General features: G+C 42.2%; 2 protein-coding genes across 5 annotated transcripts in view; both read right to left on the bottom strand.

Annotated features, from left to right (window-relative positions):
* Positions 1–967, bottom strand: part of prkar2aa (protein kinase, cAMP-dependent, regulatory, type II, alpha A) — a 34,536-nt gene extending 33,569 nt beyond the window's left edge. For both annotated transcript variants that reach the window (XM_079273005.1, XM_079273006.1), the window contains exon 1: positions 351–967. The gene's annotated coding sequence lies outside the window, so the exon portion shown is untranslated. The remainder of the gene's footprint in view (positions 1–350) is intronic.
* Positions 968–3,428: 2,461 nt separating this feature from the next.
* mgll (monoglyceride lipase) overlaps positions 3,429–21,045 on the bottom strand; it is a 31,757-nt gene continuing 14,140 nt past the window's right edge. For all 3 annotated transcript variants that reach the window (XM_079273841.1, XM_079273842.1, XM_079273840.1), the window contains 6 exons: positions 20,900–21,006; positions 17,206–17,342; positions 11,426–11,536; positions 10,830–10,919; positions 10,148–10,363; positions 3,429–9,169 (listed from right to left, as the gene is read on the bottom strand). In XM_079273841.1, the coding sequence (XP_079129967.1) occupies positions 9,038–9,169; positions 10,148–10,363; positions 10,830–10,919; positions 11,426–11,536; positions 17,206–17,342; positions 20,900–21,006 (793 nt within the window). In that variant the 3' untranslated portion in view covers positions 3,429–9,037. The remainder of the gene's footprint in view (positions 9,170–10,147; positions 10,364–10,829; positions 10,920–11,425; positions 11,537–17,205; positions 17,343–20,899; positions 21,007–21,045) is intronic.

The raw sequence follows: 21,045 nt of genomic DNA, 5'->3' as shown, positions 1-21,045 counted from the left end.
TAGCTAATATTCATTCAAACTGGTTTTCCTGCGCTGTTCCATCCACAGGTAGAGACTTAACGTACCTATCCAAATTGGCTAACAAGTAATGACTGCAGCCAACGTGGAGTAGCTGCTGTTCAAGCGCAGTCTCGCTTTAAACCCATCGAGTGTTAGCTCTCTTGCTAGCTAGTGTGCCACCTTCAAGGGAGCCTTAACCGTTAGCTGACGCTGTATCATGGCGCACTGGCTGAATGAGCTAAGCCACAGATAAGAGGCTGGCTGGATAACCGGGGCCATGCAAGCACAGCAAGTTGTACGGAACCGGTAATCCGTTTAGTAAGCTAACGTAACGTTACCGTGTCACTTACAAACTAGCCAGTCCCCTCCTTCTTGGTGTCTTCCTTGTTTTCTCTTATTTCGTCTCTTCTTTTTAGCCAGTCTCTTTGCCAGCGTAGCGGCCGGATCCCTCCACAGAAGACACTTGTCCAACAGTAAAGCCAGCAATGTTACGTTGGCGTCGCCTAGCTTAACGTTGAGATGTTTTAGCTTTGCCAGCTAGCTGCAAAGCGATGCTGGCTAAGTTGAGAGGAGAAAGCACTCGACTTCACCGCTGCAGCCTCTTCTTACGACGTCCACGCACTCGGTGAGGGTGGGACTTGATGTGGCGGTACGGAGAGCAGCCTAGCTGACAGGCTAACCGGCTGAGTTGCTAACTACTTGTTAGCAAGTGCCTGTTTTCCTTCGGCAACTACCGTAATGACACCACTCACTTGGAGTAACAAGTCAGCTGCTGCAGACAGGTGACCAATCCTAAACTCAGCATTTGCTGCGTAGCGCCACACCGCGGTTAATTAAGTGCAACCCGAAGTGCCGACGAAAACAAATTTCTAACGTTATTCCAGCAGTGTGGCGGCTTATCGCAACAGGATAAGCATGCAAAAAAATAACAAAACACACGTTTCCTCCCTCCCGGTGAGGCACTCCACAGCTCTTCACGCACGAATGAACCTCTGCCTCCAGCAAGCGTGAGGAGGCGTGGTTACTGAGTGAGCCGAAAGCGTTTGACATTGATTGACAGAAAGCCCGCCCAATGATAATACAAGTTTAGAATACCCCAGCCAATTGGATATAATCATCTAACTATAGGCGGGATTCAGGGCAGAACCGTATTTATACACTCAGCATTGGACCACACCCACAATCATGGCGTGACAATTTGGTAGAGACTATTAATATTAGATCATAAAAAATATAACAAATTCCAGCCAACGTGTCTGGATCTGTAAAGACTGTGAGAAGATGTGTTTTAATTTTAATTCATTTTCCAAGAGAACAGTCCTACATAGAGAAAATGCTCAACTTTGTTGCACTTTAATCTGAGGAACCCATCAATCCAACACAAATGTTGCTTCTAAAGTGTGTGTTCAAAACATATAGATCAGACAGCTTCATACAGTTGCAAGTCTGCAACAGAATGCTTCTCTTGAAAGGTATAAATCCTCTTGTATTAGGTGTAAAACAAGTCCTCAGATTCTCTTCTGTCCCAGTTCCCTTCCTTGCCCTCATCCCTCACTAATTCCCTTGTCTAACTGCCATTCATCTCTCATCCTTTTCCTCCTTACAGACTTCCAAGGCTCTTCGTAGGTCTGTTCGGATAAGACAGCACTCTTTGCTCTTATCCTCTGAATGCATATAGGCTACTGTATCAAATCTTCATGTAACCCTCTAAATTGCATTTAATCTGAATAAATCAATCAATCCCGTTTTTTTTTTTTTTTTGTCTATTTTTGTACACACCGCTTCAGTGCATTACTAATGAGTATTCTTGTTTCCCCTTCCATCTGCTGCCCTTACTTATTTGTTTGGTCTACAGTCAGTTTTCCCCTGCAGAACTGAGACAGGCGAAGTGGAGCAGGGGTTGCTGATGGTGGATCTACAGGTACCTATTCTGAGAGGCTTCCTAAGCACCACCACAGACCATGTAGCATCTCCTCTCTTCCATTTCCATTCCTTAGCTGTCACAGAGGTAAAGCCGTTGCCATGGCCACAGCAAGCCCGGATTTAATTCCTCGAGCCAGTTTCTGATTGGTTTAGGTATTTCCAGATCTCCAGGCTCCCTTTGCTGGGAGAATAACCTTTGGAAATAACACATTCTTAAAATATGTATTGTTGATGTTTTCACAGAGTTTGCAACCAATTCCAAACTGTGTTTTTTTTGCAAAAACAGATCAAACTCCTCAAAATATATCACATCATCAATATGACATTTCTCAGTCCCACAGGGATATGGTGGAGGTTGTATTACACTGCTGAAATCAATTAGCTTGTGAACCTTACTGTTTTCAGTGTTTGTACAAGAGTCCCAAAGTTCACCCAGAGTTTTGAAAAGTCCCAAAACCAAATAAAATATAAAATATAAATTATTGTATTTAAAATCTTCAGCCAAAGCCTTCGCTCATTCATGCCTTGCATGTGTGCACTGATCTGGAGACAGCTCAAACTCTACATTCATACAACTGAGGCTGTCTTCAATGAGTTATGTGATGCAATACCGCCACCTAATGGCTGATGTGTGCTTTTAATCTCCCGAACAACCAGGTCACCTGCTGGCACGATTTGAACCATATGAGCAGCGTTGTCCTGCATCGTTCTTGGGGTATACTGACCCGTGTCACATTCAACTTCACTCTGCTGCATGCATTTCATTTTGTAAATTAACTTTTCAAACTTCATGTTGCAGCAGGAGGTAAATCCTTCACTAGATGGTCTGCATCCAATGATTGGTCCCAAAAATGATGCCAGTAATAATAGTTTCCTCTATGAATACTTGAGATATTTTCTTGGAATTAGGGTGAAAACACAACAAAATGACGAACAAAAAGTTTCTCCCACCTGATGCTCTTTCCTTCTTATAAAGTGATTAAAACGTTGTCCAAATATGATTTTTTAATAAACTGAACTATCAAACTAAACATTTGCCTTCTCACTGAATCCATCATGAAGAGAAGCTGTAAAAGTATTCCAGTCAGACTGCACAGTTAAACAGTCATAAAGTTTATTCTGTATGAGTGTGGACATCATAGAATATCCAAGAAGTTCAGTGATTCAGAAGTACTTTGATTATTACATTTTATACACAATATGTTGACACACTTGACTAAAATAGTCTAATGCTGATACTCTACTTGTTATGACGGGTGTATGATTCTGACAATATTTAATACATAAATCTGAGTTCAATTAAAGGTTATACTGGCCTTAGAGCTGTAGAACACAAAAGTTGAGTTTGTTTTGTTTTGTTTATTTGACAATTTATTTTAAAAAGACACTTACATGTATTTACTTGCAACACCAATGTACATGCTCGATGAAAAGAACATCAGGGATAACTCAAAAAGGTCACGGGACTTATTACCATCATTGTCCTCGTAGTTAGAGAGGTTTGTGTGCGTGTGTGTGTGCGCGCGTGTGTGTACGCCTACCTGCCCGTGCAGACAGTGGAGTACGCCATTAGCGGCGTTAAAAACCTTGATATACAAAAATATACAGTTGATACTTGAGTATTAGCTCAGCTTTTCAAATAGTGTCATCCAATATTTAGTACACTGTTAAAACAAGCAATGCATTAATGTACAAGAAAGACTCAAGCCTGTGATGCTTCAACGTAACGTTGTGGTCAACGATGTCCAGTTGACTTCATACTTTGTCAACGCATGATCATATTCAAGTTTGATTAGCATCATTTCCCATAACATAATTAAAATGTAGAACTATTTTCTCATCATTTATTCTGTATGTTTTTATGGGATGATTAACATATTGCTTATCCTAACAATTCACACTTCATTGCCCTCCATTGACAATTAAAATATAGATCTTTACCAGTATACCAGTAACTAAGGCCAGGATTTTTGGTTCACGAATATTACGACACCCGACAAAAGTGCAGAGTAACTGCACAGTACAAGTAACAACAAACCGTGTTGAAGTTTGTCTCCAGTTCTGCCACATATACAGGAGCCAACTGGGACTATTTTGGTGTCTTGAGTACAGCACATTTGCATTATTTTACAAATCCTTGTGTCATTGTCATGTAATGGACGGAACTTCCTGTTTTCAATTGGGAGGTGTTTATGAGCTGCATCTCAGCCTGTGCTGAAAGATTTTGGACCGACACACCGGTAAATAGAAAGAGAGAGACAGGAAGACTATAAGCAGACAGACACAATTACCGAAACAGAAACAGATGTGACAACCAGACAAGCAGAGCAACAGAGACGCTCATCTGCTTAACGCAGCCCTGTGCAGTTTATCCATATCAAAACACACAATTGTCACAGTAATAAGGCACAAACAACACGAGACCACAATCCAAAAATAGACGTACGATACGTATTCCCATAAAAATCTTTTAATTGTGTGTAACGCTGAAACATGCTGCTGTTGGACGAAAACCTGATACCTGCAATTTAGTCCTCAAACATTTTGACCAAATTGTCTTTAATCTAAGAAGTAACACAAGATGTTATGAATGCAGAGCGCTACATTAAGTTGCTCACTCATGTACATATCATTTAAACATGTTTTAATAGGAGATGCCTTAAGATTAAAGAGAAAGTTAATTTCCCGAAAAAAGCTAATTTGGGATAAAAAGTACAACATTTTCCCAAACCGGTAGCAATTACACCCTGTTGTTAAGATCTTGTTCTGAAACATTTTGAAATCAGACGGTTTGAACATGTATAGTTGTGTGACACACAGCACAAAGACACTTCAACACAGTAGTAAAATCATATCAGACACATCGTCATACATTTTTGGGACTGCTGTACATAGATACAACCTTGAACCAGTTTCCATCTCAAAAAGTATTATGGAGCTTCATGTAACCGAGCATCAACAGTAGAAATGACAGGATATGACTGGTTTATGGTATAAAAGTGCCTTGTCACGATGCGTAATCAATATTTAGTAGCCTATACACAAAATTAAATCCTATAAATACTCTAAAGATAAATAAAGAATTTGAAAAATACATCAGGGGCTTGTTTTTTGTACTTCCATCTAGTATTGTTAGAGATACTATTCTATTGTACAGTGTATTACAGTTACGTTCAGTAATCAAGCAGTCTGACCTCTAGAAGTAAATCAAATCAATCAGCAAGATTTGAATGAGGTTTTTGCTCCAAAATGCAATAACCATTTTAAAATGGCATCTGCATTTTCAAATGAAATATTTTTAATGACCCGTGTGTAATTTAAGTTCCTAGGGGAGGAAATGGTGACAACAACTTGGATCATCTGTATAATGTTCATGCATTTACAGCATTTTGGAGAAGACTTCTTCAAGTCTTGCTGTCCACTCGAGCACCGACGCTAGACTTCATTCGTGCAAACTCTCCACTGAATATTTCCAGTGCACTTTAATCTCATAATATTAAAGAAAGACTGGCTTGTGACCTTCAGTCCTCCACTCCATCATACATAGAACAGCTATTTTCTTAGAAACAGTCATAAAGTTGAGATCAAAATAAAAAGCACAGACCCCATTCACAAACATGTCAGCAAAGCTGCAGCCAAATTAGTTTCCCCCTGAACATTAACTTCTGTCCTAAATAAAAACGATATTAACAGTCGATTGGATTATTACATATTAACAGAGCAATGCTTCTGTACATGGCTATCTCTCAGTATGGCAGACCTGCATACACCTCATGCGCGTACAAGTCCACACACCAGTAGAAAAGGACATTGGAATGACCAGGGGAGGCTTACAGTAAATGCCTTTGCACAACATGAGGGTTGTGTCAGGGATCACACACACACACACACACACACACACACACACCTTTAAGGAATGAATAGGAGTGAACTGAAAAGTAAAGAAAAGTGGTGGATTCCTCTTTAATTTCACTTATAGTGCTTTGTACACCACTTTTGAATCAAGGTGGGGCATAGATGGAGGAAAAAATACACAAAAACATTTTGGCCTTAATATTGCAAAGAAATCATTCTTTGCAAAAATGCAAATAGTGTATTTTCAGTATAAACAGCAGACCAGCCTGATTTGAATTCAGTGTGTGTGTGTAGCAGCTCTTGTTACACTCAAAACGTCAAACTCCATGGTTACTGACAGCTTCTCTCTCTTACTCCAGCTCCGTCCACCCCCATAGCCAACGATATCAGTAATATGCACTCGTGTAGTCTGACAGGTGGAGCTTTTTAAATTGACTGAGTCCATTGTGCAGCCTGAATCCCACTGGGACTGTGCAGCCTTTGTGTGTGCCGTGCCTGCTGCAGCTCAATCAGGAGTAGATTGTGTTTGAAGTGATGTGATACGAGGTTGAGGTTAACGGCTGGACTCCCACTGGGACCGATGAACACATTACATCTCAATCTATGTCTGCACCCAAGGTAATGTAACCTGATATTTGGTCTGATGCACTTACATCCTCAACCTATTATCTGATGCATTTTACCTAATCTGTCAAACACTTTGCTTTGTCTAGAAAACGTACACTATAAATCTGCCAGGTGTTCATTTTTTCTCTCGTTTTCCAACGCAACTCCGTGGTTTCAACACCAACAACAGAAAACAATTTGCAAATATCAGAGACATCCATCCGAACCGTTTTTCATATTCAGCGGACATTGGGTGAAGGCAGGGTGCACCCTGGACAGGTCACCGAACTGGCACATGGAGACCCTCCCTACACGGGTCCCTTTGAACTCTGTCTTTGGACTGAGGGAGGAAACCGGAGAACCTGGAAAAAAACCCACGCTGACAACATTCAAACTGAAGGACCGTCCAGCCATGGGATCAGACCCAGGCCCCTCTTGCCCCCGACTCAGAAACGTCAAGTTTTTGCGTCCCTGAAGGAATTCAGCGAGTTTGTTGCAGCATTAAGCCGAGCAGGGTCAGTGGCAGGTTAAGCAACGTGTTCCCTGTTAAACAAGTGTCAGTTCTCCGGCCAAAAGATTGACCACTAGGGACTGATAGAACAAGATGTTCGAATAAGCAGTAGAACAAGGGGCTCTGTGATGGACAGAACAAAGAGCGCTGCTCACCACAGAGACTTAAAAAAAAAAAACTGGGTGACACAGGGTGAGATAGGGAGAGACAGAGGGAGGTAATAGAGAATTAAAAAAGAAAAAGAGACTGAGCAGGCATGAAGCCAAAGATTCTTGTAGTGATCACCGTGGTTACACCATGTTCCCCTACACTCTCTCCATGAGGCCCTTTGAACTCTGTGATAAAGAACAAAAAAACAAACTCCACAGTCGAGTCTCTTTCCAAGAACTGCACACTCGATGTTTTTTAGGACATGTTTGAACGGCCACAGAATGTTTGATCCCTCTCCGTGTTCGATGTCGGGGGTGGACGAACTTTTAAAACTCTTGACTCGTGCAGCTGAAACTTTCTTATGCAATGCCTGCTAATTACAGTCTACCTGACAATATAAAATGGCGAGCTCAGTGTGTGTCGGTCTATCGTATAATTAACGGCTACCAGAAATATAGGCTACTGAGACATTATTGCTGTGGTTTCGTTGAAAAGCTATTTGACGCCAGGGCTGACTTTTAGTTCTGAAGTGACAGGTTTATACTTTGGGAACATAGAAAATAGATTGAGAAATATTAGCTTGACCACTGCTTTAGCCACTCGCACTGTAGATGGGATTCAGAGGTAACTTACAGCACACTATTCCTGTTACTACCTACAAGGCATAAAGTCTATCTTTTAAATTATTTGGATTTTTTAAGTTTTCAAATCAAATCAATCATATCCTATACATCGAATGTCTTTAAAAAAAAAAAGAAGAAAAAAATCACATTTGTTTTGGGCGGCGCCGAGCACAGAATGCAGCGAGGATGCTACAGCGTGACATACAGCAGGCGTATGTTGCATGTCCATGTTACGTAAAGGAGATTTGGATAAAATTGTCTACCAAATGACAGATGCTGTTGAACAGAGGAGATCCACTGTTTTGTCCATGAAGTTATAGCCGCAGAGGTCACACACACACACACAGAGAGAGAGAGAGAGAGAGCGAGAGCGAGAGCGAGAGCGAGAGAGAGCGAGAGCGAGAGCGAGAGAGAGAGCGAGCGAGCGAGCGCGAGTGAGCGAGCGAGAGCAGCTTTACCTTATTAATCTACCACCTCGTCATGTCCATATACACCATTAAGGCTCACTGAAAGAACGATAGTACTTTCCATGGAGAGTGGTTGTGTCCATTGGTAACTCAGTCAATAAATGGAGGTGGTGGGGACGTAATGCAATACATCCGTGCCAAAGAATCGGGAGATGCGGAAGTCAGGAGAAGAGAGGATTTGTTATAGACTCACAGTCACATGTGCTTACAGAATAAGTTTATAAGTTACTATACAAGTGTCAAAAGACGCTATCAAAACAGTCTCCATCAAATCTGTTTTGTATCCACTGATGTTGCGTGTTACTCATACACTGGTGACAGTAGAGCTACGCGAGGACCGACCTCTGACCAGTCTCCTCAGGGTGGATGAGCAAAGAGGAAATGTGCCTGTGCAGATTAATAATGTACAACATCAGGTTTGCCATTACTTCTTAAACTTGTGTATAAATGTGGAGGAAACTTCATTATTGCACGTTGAACCCCAGCACACTGTAGCTTACATTTTAATTAACTTGAGCTGCACCCCAGTGAGGTCCAATGGAGATGATCACATGGTTGCCAAATAAGCCCGCTGACTGTAATACATGACACATCCCTGTTCAAATGCTTTGCAGGGAAACTGACCTTCAATAAGACGTGGTTTCTGACCCCATCATCCAATTTAAATCAGAGTAACTTCGTTTGAGGTCGACATATTTAGTTGTGTACAGTTTGTGCCCAGAGGATAAAGTCATTACGCTTTTTATACAGAGATAATAAAGTCTATATGCCCAAATGTATTACCCAGCCCAGAGAGTGTAGTAGTTGTAGTGTTGTTTTGCATGACTGGAAAGTGAGCAGGCCTCTTGGAATGAGGTTGGCAGTTCCCTTGGAGCCCTGACCGGTTTGTCAAAGTCCCGATTCTAGGAGCCTTGCGGTTGTGGCGATGTCGTAGCGGGGAGGCGCTCTGTGATCCAGCCGGTCACCTCCTTCAGCACGGACTCGGCCACCTCTGGGAGGTCGTGGTGAAGGCAGTGGTAGCCTCCCTCGAAGACCTGAACAGGAGCGAGAGAGCCAAGAGAGATGACTTGTTTGAAATCTAAGTAATTTGGTGAACACGCGAGTCTCCGGCCTATTTTAAATTAACTGCAGCGCAATGTCAGTCAGAGACAAATTCATCACGCTGAGCTCAACCTTCAAAGAAATACTGTGAAGGTAAATAAACAGATTATTTTCTGTGATAAACCAATTTCCTGATACTAATTGTTCAGGCATTTAATACATCAATTATTTCTTTGATGAGAAACGTGATAAAGCAGATCCCTGCACCTCATGAACACCACCTGATTCAATAGACAAGAAGAAGATCCACAAAGATAAGAAGTGAGCAGGACCTCTCTTTTCACCTCTCAGTTTTATTTTTTTGTCCATGAAATGAATAACTACGTAAGAAAAAAAAAATGTGTTAACATAAATGCACATACTTCTGCAAATGACGAAGAATCTAAATAGCCTCTAGTGTGTCTGTCAGTGAACGCACCCTGATGGAGTCAGCCAGGTGTGTGAGTAAACGTTTTTGCTGAACGGTTTCATTGAATAATGCACTTTATTTTTTATTAAACTTATATATACACACACACACACACACACATATACATACATACATACATACACACACACAACTGCCAGCACAGCTTAGTTTAGGCATCGACCTTCATCCCAAAAGCTGAATTTACTGAACCGGGATTTCATGTATCAAAGGCAGCAGTTAACATTTCTACACAACTTGAAGTTGTACTTTCTGTATCAGTCATAAAAGCATGAACTGTTTTGTTAACTGTAGCAACCTCCCATACAGCCAATACAAGTGGCAATTGGGTGATCCATGAAATGAAGCTACTGGATACAAGTTTGTGTGAGTGTGATTATTTCATTTTCAGTGGCAGTCCCACTGGAAAAAATAATTTGAAATAAAAGAAAACAGTTTTTCCAAATCATTTCCATACCATTTTCTGTAAGCAACCCATCCTCACCTTGATTTTCTTGTCTGAGGCCGGAGCGTTGTCGTACATCATCTTGGAGCCTCTGATGTCGCAGAGCTTGTCGTCGTCGCCGTGGAGGAGCAGGAAGGGCCAGCTGATGGACGGGATCTCCCTCTCGATGTGCGCCGCCGCCCCCATCAGCTGCATGGCGAACGACACCCGCATGCCACCGTGGAAGTTCAGCTCATCGGCGGCATACATCTCCACCTGGCAGGAGAGAGAGACAGATGACAAAGGGTCATGGGGCAAAGTGGACAACACTCGAGTTTATTACGCTTAAGCATCTATATCGAACAAGCACGATAAACCAAATATGGAGGAAAGTGCCTCCATGGGAGAAAACAGGGCCATGAAAGTAAGAAGGATTCTGGGAAAAACCATGAATGTTGGAAAATTGGAGTAAGGATTATTAATAAATGGGGGGCTTTTATGGACATAAAAATAAGAGTTACAGAAAGCAAATGTGACACGCTACATTAGTTTAAATCACAGTTGAGCAGACGGCACACCCCGTTTTTCTTACATCAAACATGAATACTTCCATATGGTCCATACATACACACACCCCCCCCCCCCCCTTGAGACCTGGTTAATTTATTTTCCGCGAGGCCCTTCCCTGATATTTCAATGACGGATAACACCGCTCTCCCGCACACCAACATGCGTCTCTCACCTGCTTCTTGTCCCGTGAGATCCATTTGGAATCGATGGAGCCAAGAGTGATGCTCGGCAGCATGTGGTTTAGGACCTTCGCCATAAAAACCTGCAAACAGCGAAAAACAAAACACAGAGCGTTCCAGTTTATTCTCACACATCAACACCTCCCTGGTGGATGTGTCTATCCCTCTCTATTATTATTTCTCTCACCATCTGACTAGTGTTACAAAGACATACAGTGATGAACATTTTCAGTATGCACTGTATAATCCACCCGTTTGCATGGAAAATAAAAGCCCTCTTCTCCTTCCATGCAGATCGTCTTTGGCCTTGACACTTGGACACACTTGTATCTGTGAGATTCAGAAAGAGACAACTACTGCTGCTCAAGTGGCACTCACACCGATTCTCACCTTTGAAACACACACAAATAATAAAATGTAGTATTATAGTAATCCCCCACAGCAGAGTGCTGAGTGGAGTAAGACTAAAGACTCCTGGGTAAACTGTGTACTTGACAGAATAAAGTGACTCAATTATGAAGGAAAGAGCAGAGGAAACGAGAGCGCAAAGGTTAGAGGATAGAAGAGTGGACGAGCGATTGTGTGGTACCTTGAACGGAGTGGCCGAGTCTGGGTTCATCTGGACCATCGGAGCTATCAGAACCACTCCGGCAAAGTCAGCGGGCCTCTCACAGGCCGTCAGGATGGAGATCGCACCACCCTGAGTAGGAAAAAGCACAGAATGTACATCTTGTAAATTAACTGGGAATTAAATTGATGCGATATCTCTGAATGGGAGGAACATATAAAAGTTTTCAGTTAGTTTGAAACTTGTTTTTCTGTCAATTTGAATGCTTTATTTTTAAAGGTGTGATGGTCTTCAAAGCAGGAGGCATGAGTCAGAGGCGAGGTGCAGACGAACCAGGTGTTTTTCATACATCGACAACAAGGCTGAGCTCTCTGAGAGGAAGCTCTACAAAACACAGCAAGTCATCAATACACACACACAACACAGAAAATCACTCATTCCTTGTCGCAGTTAATTTATACAAATCAATACAAACACCTGTGTTTCAAGTAATCAATGCAATCAATGCCATGTGTTATAAAGAAAGCAATATTTCAAGTTTAAAGCCAAAGAAGTGTGTGAAGAACCTGATGCTGATTACTTGGTTGTGTTGGTTGGTTTCAATAAACATGAGTCATCCACACATCTAGAAAGTGCTCCATCATGTAGATTTCACTTCAGTGGCTCCATGTCACAAGCTGTTTGATGTCCGTTGGTTTTTGTGCCGTGTGGTAACAGCTCAAGTCATGTGACCTGATCTCAGCACTTTGACTGGTTGTTATGTAAAAACAGTGTTGCATGCAGCATGTTCATTTAAATAGTTCAATACTAAAACATAGTTGATATTGACAATGGTATTTGATATATCTTGTGTATATTTATACACATTTGATGTATTTGATGATATTTAAAAGCTGCCACTGATGAAGAATAAAGCATTCCAGTCAGACAAACCGATGACGAAGAATTACGTAGAAACAAAATCATAAAAAAGAACCACCGGCAAGAGGTGCAGTTTTTCAAGATCAAAGCAACTTGAGGAGTGATAAATAGAAGAAAGAGCGTGTCTCAATGAGGGGAAGATGATATGCGCTCCGTCTTCGGCCTGTAACATAAGACAGGGAGCGTCTGAGCGAAGTAGGCGTGAGGTTCTGCCGCGGGGAGCAGTGGGAAAACTCCTCGGAGGTCAAGACGAACAGAAAACAATCCGTCTTTTGTTCAGACGGGCATGAATCTTGACCCTGCTCTTTTGTTGGCGTTGCTCTACACAGACTGGGAGAGAAGCGCACATGTTAACCCACGGCTCTCGGGGCACAGCGAGCACTGTGGAGCCGCGGCGAACAGCAGCTCGAGGCCACACCATGGCACCCGTGATGACAATTGAGATTGTGATTTAAATCCTGTGATGTAGGGCCGTGACAATTAACGGCTCCGTGGCGGCCGAGGTTCAAATCAATTCATCATGGTTCACTTTGTCTGGGTTTCTCTTCTCGAACGCAACAAGTGTCTGTGAGGGTGCACACAGACACACACACACACACACACACACACACACACACACACACGGGCACAGGGATTCTGAATCGGTCTCTCTCTCTCACTCTCTGGAGACTAATTGGCTTCAACTTTGTTTATGAAAGCGTTCTTTGTCACATGTATGAATATTCATCAGGCTGGGGCCAATGACAGGCTCACTTCAGGAAAGAGGTACCGGAAGACAAAACATTTCCCACCAGAAAATCTCACTTTCTAAAGCACACAAGCGCACACTCACTCACTGCATATACCCACACAAACAACACACAAGTCAAAAGAAGAGGCTGGCCAGCGCCATACCTTTTTTTTTCTAGTTTACACACACACACACACACACACAATTTCTCCTGGATGATTTAAGCAGCCCAAACTGGTTGATCCGTTCATCTGATACTGTTTGAATATACAGAAAGGTAAAAAAAGAGAGGCCATTCTAGGCCATGCCCTTACACACAACCACATACTGTACATTTTGTCCAGTTGGCTCCAATGATAGAGAGAGATACCTTTGAATAGGGACAAGGAGGGAGGGAGACTGAGATAGAGAGACAGGATTGGGACAGAGAAGCCCTTTAAGAAGCCTTCTTCCACGTTCTCTCTCTCTCTGAACTTTGGTTGAGAGGATGAATACTTGTATTGTTTGTCGGTCTGCTGACAGCGGGTGAACTAGAACTGTCAAAGATTCTCTGAGGAGGCGAACATACTGACAACATATGGACTATACAGCCAGCATACTCGCATTGCAAAGGCTAATGTTGTCAGTTTCCCCATAACATTTAGAAGTGAAGTTCTGTTCAATAAAAAGTCCAGTGATTTGGATTCAACTCTCTCCAATTCAACAAGATCAAACTATTCAGTAAAAAGTAACAAGTGACAAACTAAATGAATGGCACGATGTGAAAGAAAAAAGTGAAATATGGTTTAGCGTAAGAAGAAACTGAATGAGAGATGGAGGGTTGACGAGTGGAACAAAAAGGCCGTAAAAGGCCCCGAACAGCAACAAAGCATTACATAAAACTCTGGCACTAAGGAAGTAGGTGAAAGGAGCTTCAGCCAGAAACACTAATGAGAGGAAGAAAAACGGGAAGAGTGAGAATGAGCCAGAGCTGAAAGCATTTGTCAGAATTCCCATGAGCTGATACAACACCAACAAACTGCTCCAGTTCTCGACTCACTGCTTAAACAAATAAGATCCTGAAAAAGCTGTGAAATAGTCAGTCTGGTCGATCGGACCCAGATTCTACAAAGGATCATCAACGTTATTAGGATCCATTGACTGAGCAATCCAATCCTAATTTGTGGATGTTGAGATACTTCACCACATTCGTGAAAACTCTGAGCTGCTGGCAGGTTTCGAGGATCACCACAGTCTTCATTAGGATTCCTCCCTCGGGTACTACGGATGTCTGCACAGAATTTCATGCTAATCCATCAAGTAGGTGTTGAGATATTTCACTCTGGACCAAAGCGGAAGGCCGACAAACAGGCCGACATTAGCCGGCTGTTAGCCTGGCTAATGATAACAAAATGCTAAAGAAACTTGAATCTTACACCATCCATGACCATTTGTTTTTTCAGCTTATGACTGCTCAGTGTGAAATATTCAACAAACTTTTTAAATTAAAAACAACTCGGTGCAGCAGTGCAGGTGATTTGTGAGGAGTTTGACATCTTTCTTCACTAAACCTACAGTGTTGGGCTCTGCTAACTGCTCCACCGTCTCCTCAGGATGTTATCTTTGGAGCAGCGCGTCTGCACACACTGTAGAATCTACAGGGTGTTCCCATGGTCTTGAAGTTTCTGCGTCATCCTGGTCCTGTTAAACAAAGATCCATACAAGCAGAGGAACACGCTAACAGAAACAGGATGAAAGAGTCACAACACTGGGAAGCTGGGAAATAACGCCTGTAACAACATAGCAACACAATATGGGATTTGGGTTGGGTTTCCCAAAGTCAAGGTCTGGATTTAATTTGTTTCCATAGTAAAGGAAAGTAATATGAGAGGAGATGAAAATAAAGAAACGCTATGAAAAAGGAAGGGCAGGAAGGATAACAATAAAACAGGAGTTTAAAAAAAGGAAATGAGAAAATTTAATAAAAGCAAAACAAATGAAAGGAAGGACTGTGGAGGAAAGAAGACAGGAAATGAAAGCGGGGGACGGTACCGGTGCACTGGCTTACATGACAGCACAGAACAAACATCTGATAAGATGATGCCGATGGAGGGATGGACAGAAGGAAGGAAAGAACAGAGAGAAAAGAGGGAGGAGGGGATGGGAAAATGAAGAGGGGAGACGGAATAAAGGAGGGAGGTGCTACCGTGACTTCGGTCAGCTCTGTATTAATATTTACAGACTCTGATGTCTAAACACACTCTTAGCCTCCATCTGGGATCCCACAGTTTAATTTACACAACACTATTTGCGTCCGTGCTCATACGACCTCGGGTTGTTTTGAATGCAGCGTGAGTCTTTATATAAATACAGTACTGCAGCACGGTGAAGCACAAGCCATAAAAGGGTTGCAAAAATAGACTCGGGAACAGAGTGCTGTTTGAAACATATGAAAATATGACAAATGAGTTCAAAGGAGCACAAATTGACCGGACCTAGAAACACTGACAGTTATTTTTTTATTATATCCCTCATCAATACTGTTTGTGTTCTGTCAGCTGCAGTGAGAGTCAGTGGGTCACCGAGCAAAGCAGTGAGAGGGTGTGATGTTGAAGGCCGCTCTGCGAGAAACTGAAAGGTTAAAAACAGTTCCCTGCCCGGCCTTGATGCATTTCGTGTCCAGGCATTATGTCATTTTTCTCAATGACAATTCTGGTAGATTTCATACAGCCACATTTAAGGTGTTTTTGCTGCTGTCTGCATCGAATTTAACACAATTTGAACTCCCTAAATTGAACTCAGTCGAACGGATGACCAGGAACATGTGGATATTAATTTACTTGTTTTTGTATTTGCAATTTTTTTTGCATGTTCTATGATAAAATAGTTCAACACACTAGCACACTACAAATTCCTACTAATACCAGCAATTATTTGGGCTGTGGGAAATCTTTTTAAGCAAAAGTTTAACATTTTGGGTAATAAGCTTACTGCTTTCTGGCAGAGTTAGAGAATATTGGCACCACTCTCAGGTCTGCACATGAAATGTACGGCTATACAGCCAGCAGCCTGTTAGCTTAGCTTAGCACTAAACTGGAGTAAACAGCTCTACCTTCCTCTGTGTGAAGGTAAGCAGCACTTCTAAATCTCTGTCATCAACATGTGCTGGTAGGTGGATTGTGTTATTGTTGGACAGAGCTAGGCTAGCTGTGTCCAGTCTTTATGCTAAGCTAAACCAACCAGCTGCAGCTCAGATACGAGAGAACTAAATAATCAATGGATTCATTGAAAAAGAATTAATAAATAATCATACGTTGTATTTACTGAAGAAATCTTTTATACATAGAAACTATTAGGACACCTACTGCTGTATTGACCATATTTCAATACTCACTGAAGCCTGGAATTGACGATAAAGGTGAAAACTGCCACCGACACAAAAGGTCAGTTTACCATTACATTACAGTGTCTTTTGTACGACAAATAGACCCACATTGCCCTTGAGCCGGTCACTGAACCTGTTAGCGGTTTACAGTCACCAGCAGCAGCAGCTGCTGCGCACAATCTGTGTCACTGTGTGAAAGGTAAGTTTACTGAGAAGAGGCAACGGAGCAAACCATCCCTGAACTGTTTTCCTGCAGGTGGATGGTGGAACTACTTCATCACACCAAACTAAACCAAATAAAATATCAATGAAACATGGTGTCTAAGCATTTCACTGCATTATACAGTTCTTTCTTGAAAGTGCTCGTAATAATAAAACACCCTGGTATTCTGTCAGATTTCATGCAGAATACCATGTTCTGTGTTTTTTTATGGCCGACTATTTTGGGACATAAAACCCCTTCATACTGATAGAAGAGCGTGTTCCTTTTCTTTTTATTTGAATGTCACGTTTTCACAGTAAACACTGATCTCAGTATTTTTCTTTCCTGTGCTTGAACAAGGCTTGCACATCAACTTCATGCAGTTGTCCCTCTGCGTGTGTTTGTGTGTGTGTGTGTGTGTGTGTGTGTGTGTGTCAAGCACACTGTACCAGGTGCTCTGAAACAATATTATGTCATTTCACACCAAACAAAACATCGACGACGGTGAGAGTTTCACTGTCCACAGAATGACCCCCAGTTGAATCTGTAATTAACAGCATAATGCTACATGGAGAGTGTCCTACCATGGAGTGACCCACGATGAAGACGGGCAGGTCTGGGTGGCGGGACTTCATCAGGTCAACGTGCTGCAGGGAGTCTCTGATGTAAACCTGGAAGTCTTTGATGTTCATCCTCTCTCCTTCACTCTGACCATGGCCAACTGTGTCGGAAAAGAGGGAGGAAACTGGCTCAAACAATAAACTAGGAATATAAGGGCGGATGGGGGATGGAGGGAGAGACAGCAGTGAGGATGAGGAGGGACGAAGTAGAAGAGAGGAAAGCGATGTAAACGTGAGAAAGGGGAGGAAAGGAGGGAGCAGGTGACAAAGAAAGACACTGAATGCAACATGAAGCATTTCTAGTGGCAGCAACACCTTTGATGATTTGCATTATTGATATTCTGCGTATAAATTCATTATTCAGTGAACCCGGCTATGATTAGAAGCATAAGTCATGTAAATATATCTTACCCTAAACAACTGTATTTCTACCTGACGAACAAGGATTTTCAGCCTCACTTGTGACGACTTAAATGTGTTTGTTACTGAAAGACAACAGACTCTCCCCATCTCCCTGACTATATGATTCACGATATAGATTGAAATGGGAAATAATGGATCATGAGGAGAATCAAGAGGAGGAACCTTCTATGGTTCTTTTGTCAATTAAACCTACCGATGAACTATTGTATGTTATCTGTCCGCTCCAGTATAAAACTGCAAGGTAGTATCAGAGCTGTACGATCAGCTGCAGCATCCAATCACTAACAGATTTCCAATAGAAGAGGACCTTCATGATGGCGGACCGGAACGTCGTCTGGGTCAAGGACGCTGCATCATGATGAAGAAGAAGATGACGAAGACGAAGAAGAAGACGACGAAGAATCTATGTATCTATGCATACATAGATTGTGTGTCACCTCCTCCAGCTTTCTGCAGCAGTGGTTGAGGCGAGGTGGGTTGCCATGGCAACCATTGAACCAATATCACCACTGAGCACCTAAACATGTGCAGCTCACACCTTCCTGCTCTCACTCTGCAATCTCAAGTGTGTATTTTATAAATACTGTGCATGTGCACCGTACATACGAAGATATCTTCGCGCGACATGTTTTTTTTTTTTCTCCCTCGTCGATAGCGAAGTGATCATCACAGCGTGGAAATCAATGTCCAATCACGGCAGCAGAGAGTGACTGAGCGCTGCAAACTCCAGTTCGATGCTCACTGCATCCCCCCCCCCCCCCCCCCCCACATGAGATCAATGACCTCACACTCTACGGCAGGGGTCTCAAACTCATTTTCACTCCGGGCCACATCAGCATCATGGTCGCCCACAAAGGGCCGGTTGTAAATGTAACTACTCGTAACATATTGTTAAATAACTGTCTGCATTCACAGTTTAAAGTAGTCTTCAATGTGCTCACAATACATTTCCATGTTAAATGTACAGTAACCAGCCAAAGAGCTGCTTCTAACTGTTTAAGTATCTCATAATTTGACTTTCTATTTCATAACTTTGACTTTCAATCTCATAATTTTGACTTTCTATCTCATAATTTTGACTTTCTATCTCATAATTTTGACTTTCTATCTCATAATTTTGACTTTCTATCATAGTTATGACTTTCTATCTAATAACTAGTTTTTTTTTAATGTCTAAAATAAACTCAATCAAACAAAAAACAATTATTATTTTTTCCCAGATAATGGCCTCTTGAGGTAGCTTCTCCAATCCGGTCATTGTAGGAAATAAATCTTTGCACGCACTGATGGATGCAGAAACGCCGATCTAATTAACTGTCACAATTCCACTACTGTCCATTGACGTAATGGGAGGACAAACATGATTTGAGCATCTCCAAACAAACACTCCATTGTGAATATTTCACCCGTGCTGCAACGTGAAATATCACTGTTGGTGTAATATGAGTCAAGTGCTATGCATCCATCATCGCGTCCACAGTCTACAAAAGCCTCAATGTTTCATGTGTCTCAGCTATCAGTGTGGTGTTTTGCTGTTACATTCTGAGTGAATTAACCCATGCAGCCACCGTGCCATATTTGGAGGCTGTCATCTGGTAAATAGCTGCAGTGTGTGACAGATGGAACAAACCTCCGGTCTGTGCAGGCTGCGAGGGAAAAACACTTAAAAGTCCTATAATTAGAAAGAATTACATGAGAGACAGACGAAATTGTGAAAGAGGAAGAATATGTGAAAGATCTCAACTGCTGAACTCTATCAGGGGCTGCCCGAGGCGGTGTGTGCGTGCGTGAGAGATAGATGGAAAACTAGTGTCTACAGGGACTTGTGCCAGTTCAGTATTTTCCATTTAACAGTGTGACATTTGACTGCGAGCCACTGAACAAACTGCTCCTGTGTGAGCAGCCTCAGTCATCCTCATCATTGCTTTTTTTATCATCTCTGCAGCTCTTCATTGAGACATCTACCGCTGCAAATATTTCTACATTTACAGCTGCGACGTTATGTCTTTGCCTTCTCACAGTCTATCTCTCGGTCTCTCCTGCTCGTCTTTGCTGCACAGTCACACACTCCTGCTGTATCTAAGACCAGCAACGCCACACAGCCTCGCCGAAGAGCACCTAGTTGGAGGAATGTACCAGAGAAGAGATTGCCAATACCTAATTACTACTTCCTATCGAGCTAAAACTTTTAGGCATTGTTCTGTTTCTATTAAATCTCTCTTTTAAAACGCATTTTACATTTTCTGTTCCAAGTTACCATTTAGTTGGGGAAAGGTTTCGTTAGTTATATCCATAGAAAAACATGCCCTGTGCAACCTGAGAAACTGGATAAGTCACCAGCCACGGTAATGGCTCAGTGGGACAAGAGTCCTTTGAAATGAACGCTATCATCATCGTGCTAACAAAGAACCAAATCATCATGCTGATGTTCAGCAGCTGGGCTACAATGTTCCCCAACTTAGGTTAACATGTTAGCACACATGATCTGATTAAAAGCACAGCTGAGGTTGAATGGTTTTTAGATGTAAAGCATAAAGTATTTTGGTATTAACGTGATGATGACACCAGATGAAAAGTTATTACAATTCATCCTGATGTATCCTGTGTCTTTACCAAATGTCATCTATCCAAACGCAGAATATCAACCATGTGATATTTAAAAGTTATTGAGATTCATTATCTGGAGATCATGAATTTCTTCACCATATTTTAAAGTCCATCTAATATTTGTGGACCTCCATACAGAGATGCTGCTAGTGTGGCAGATTTCAACCAAGTCCATCATAAAAACATCAACAGCTGTACTGATTAGAATCCTTTTGTAATATTAACTTTTACAACTTGATGTTCGGTTTTTGCCATTTCCAGCCTTGAGAATCAGCTAAAAGCTGAAACACCAGTTTGTTGTGTGACTGTTGTCTGAGCTCACAGCCAGTCTGTCCAGTGCTGAGGACTCACTTGAACATGAACAGAGCCAGAAGTTTCACTCACACTTCAAACAACGGCATTTGTGAAGTTTTCCTCGATGTACCAACATAGAACAATGTACCCAACGAGCCTAATTAAGCTTTGTTCACTCAACACCACATAAGGACTGGAATCAGGCAGCGAGGGGGATGATGGGCTTTCTTTGAACCGATGCGTAAGCTGTGTTTGAACTACAGATGGGGCACCCATGAGTGTAGGTGCGAGTGTATTAATGTAATGTAATGTAATGTGTGCGTTTGTGACTCACCGTGGTCGTGTGCAAACACCAGCAGCGACAGGTCCTTCAGCTTCTGTGCGATCTCATCGTACGGCCCACAGTGCTCCCCGGCCCCGTGGACAATCAACACCAGAGCCCTGAGAGGAAAGGAGAGGAAAGAGTTAAGTCATGTGTTC

The sequence above is a fragment of the Melanostigma gelatinosum genome (genome assembly GCF_949748355.1).
Source record: "Melanostigma gelatinosum genome assembly, chromosome: 8".
Lineage (NCBI taxonomy): Eukaryota > Metazoa > Chordata > Actinopteri > Perciformes > Zoarcidae > Melanostigma > Melanostigma gelatinosum.
Note: the sequence above shows the minus strand (reverse complement) of the source record. Positions and strands in the feature narration are given on the sequence as shown.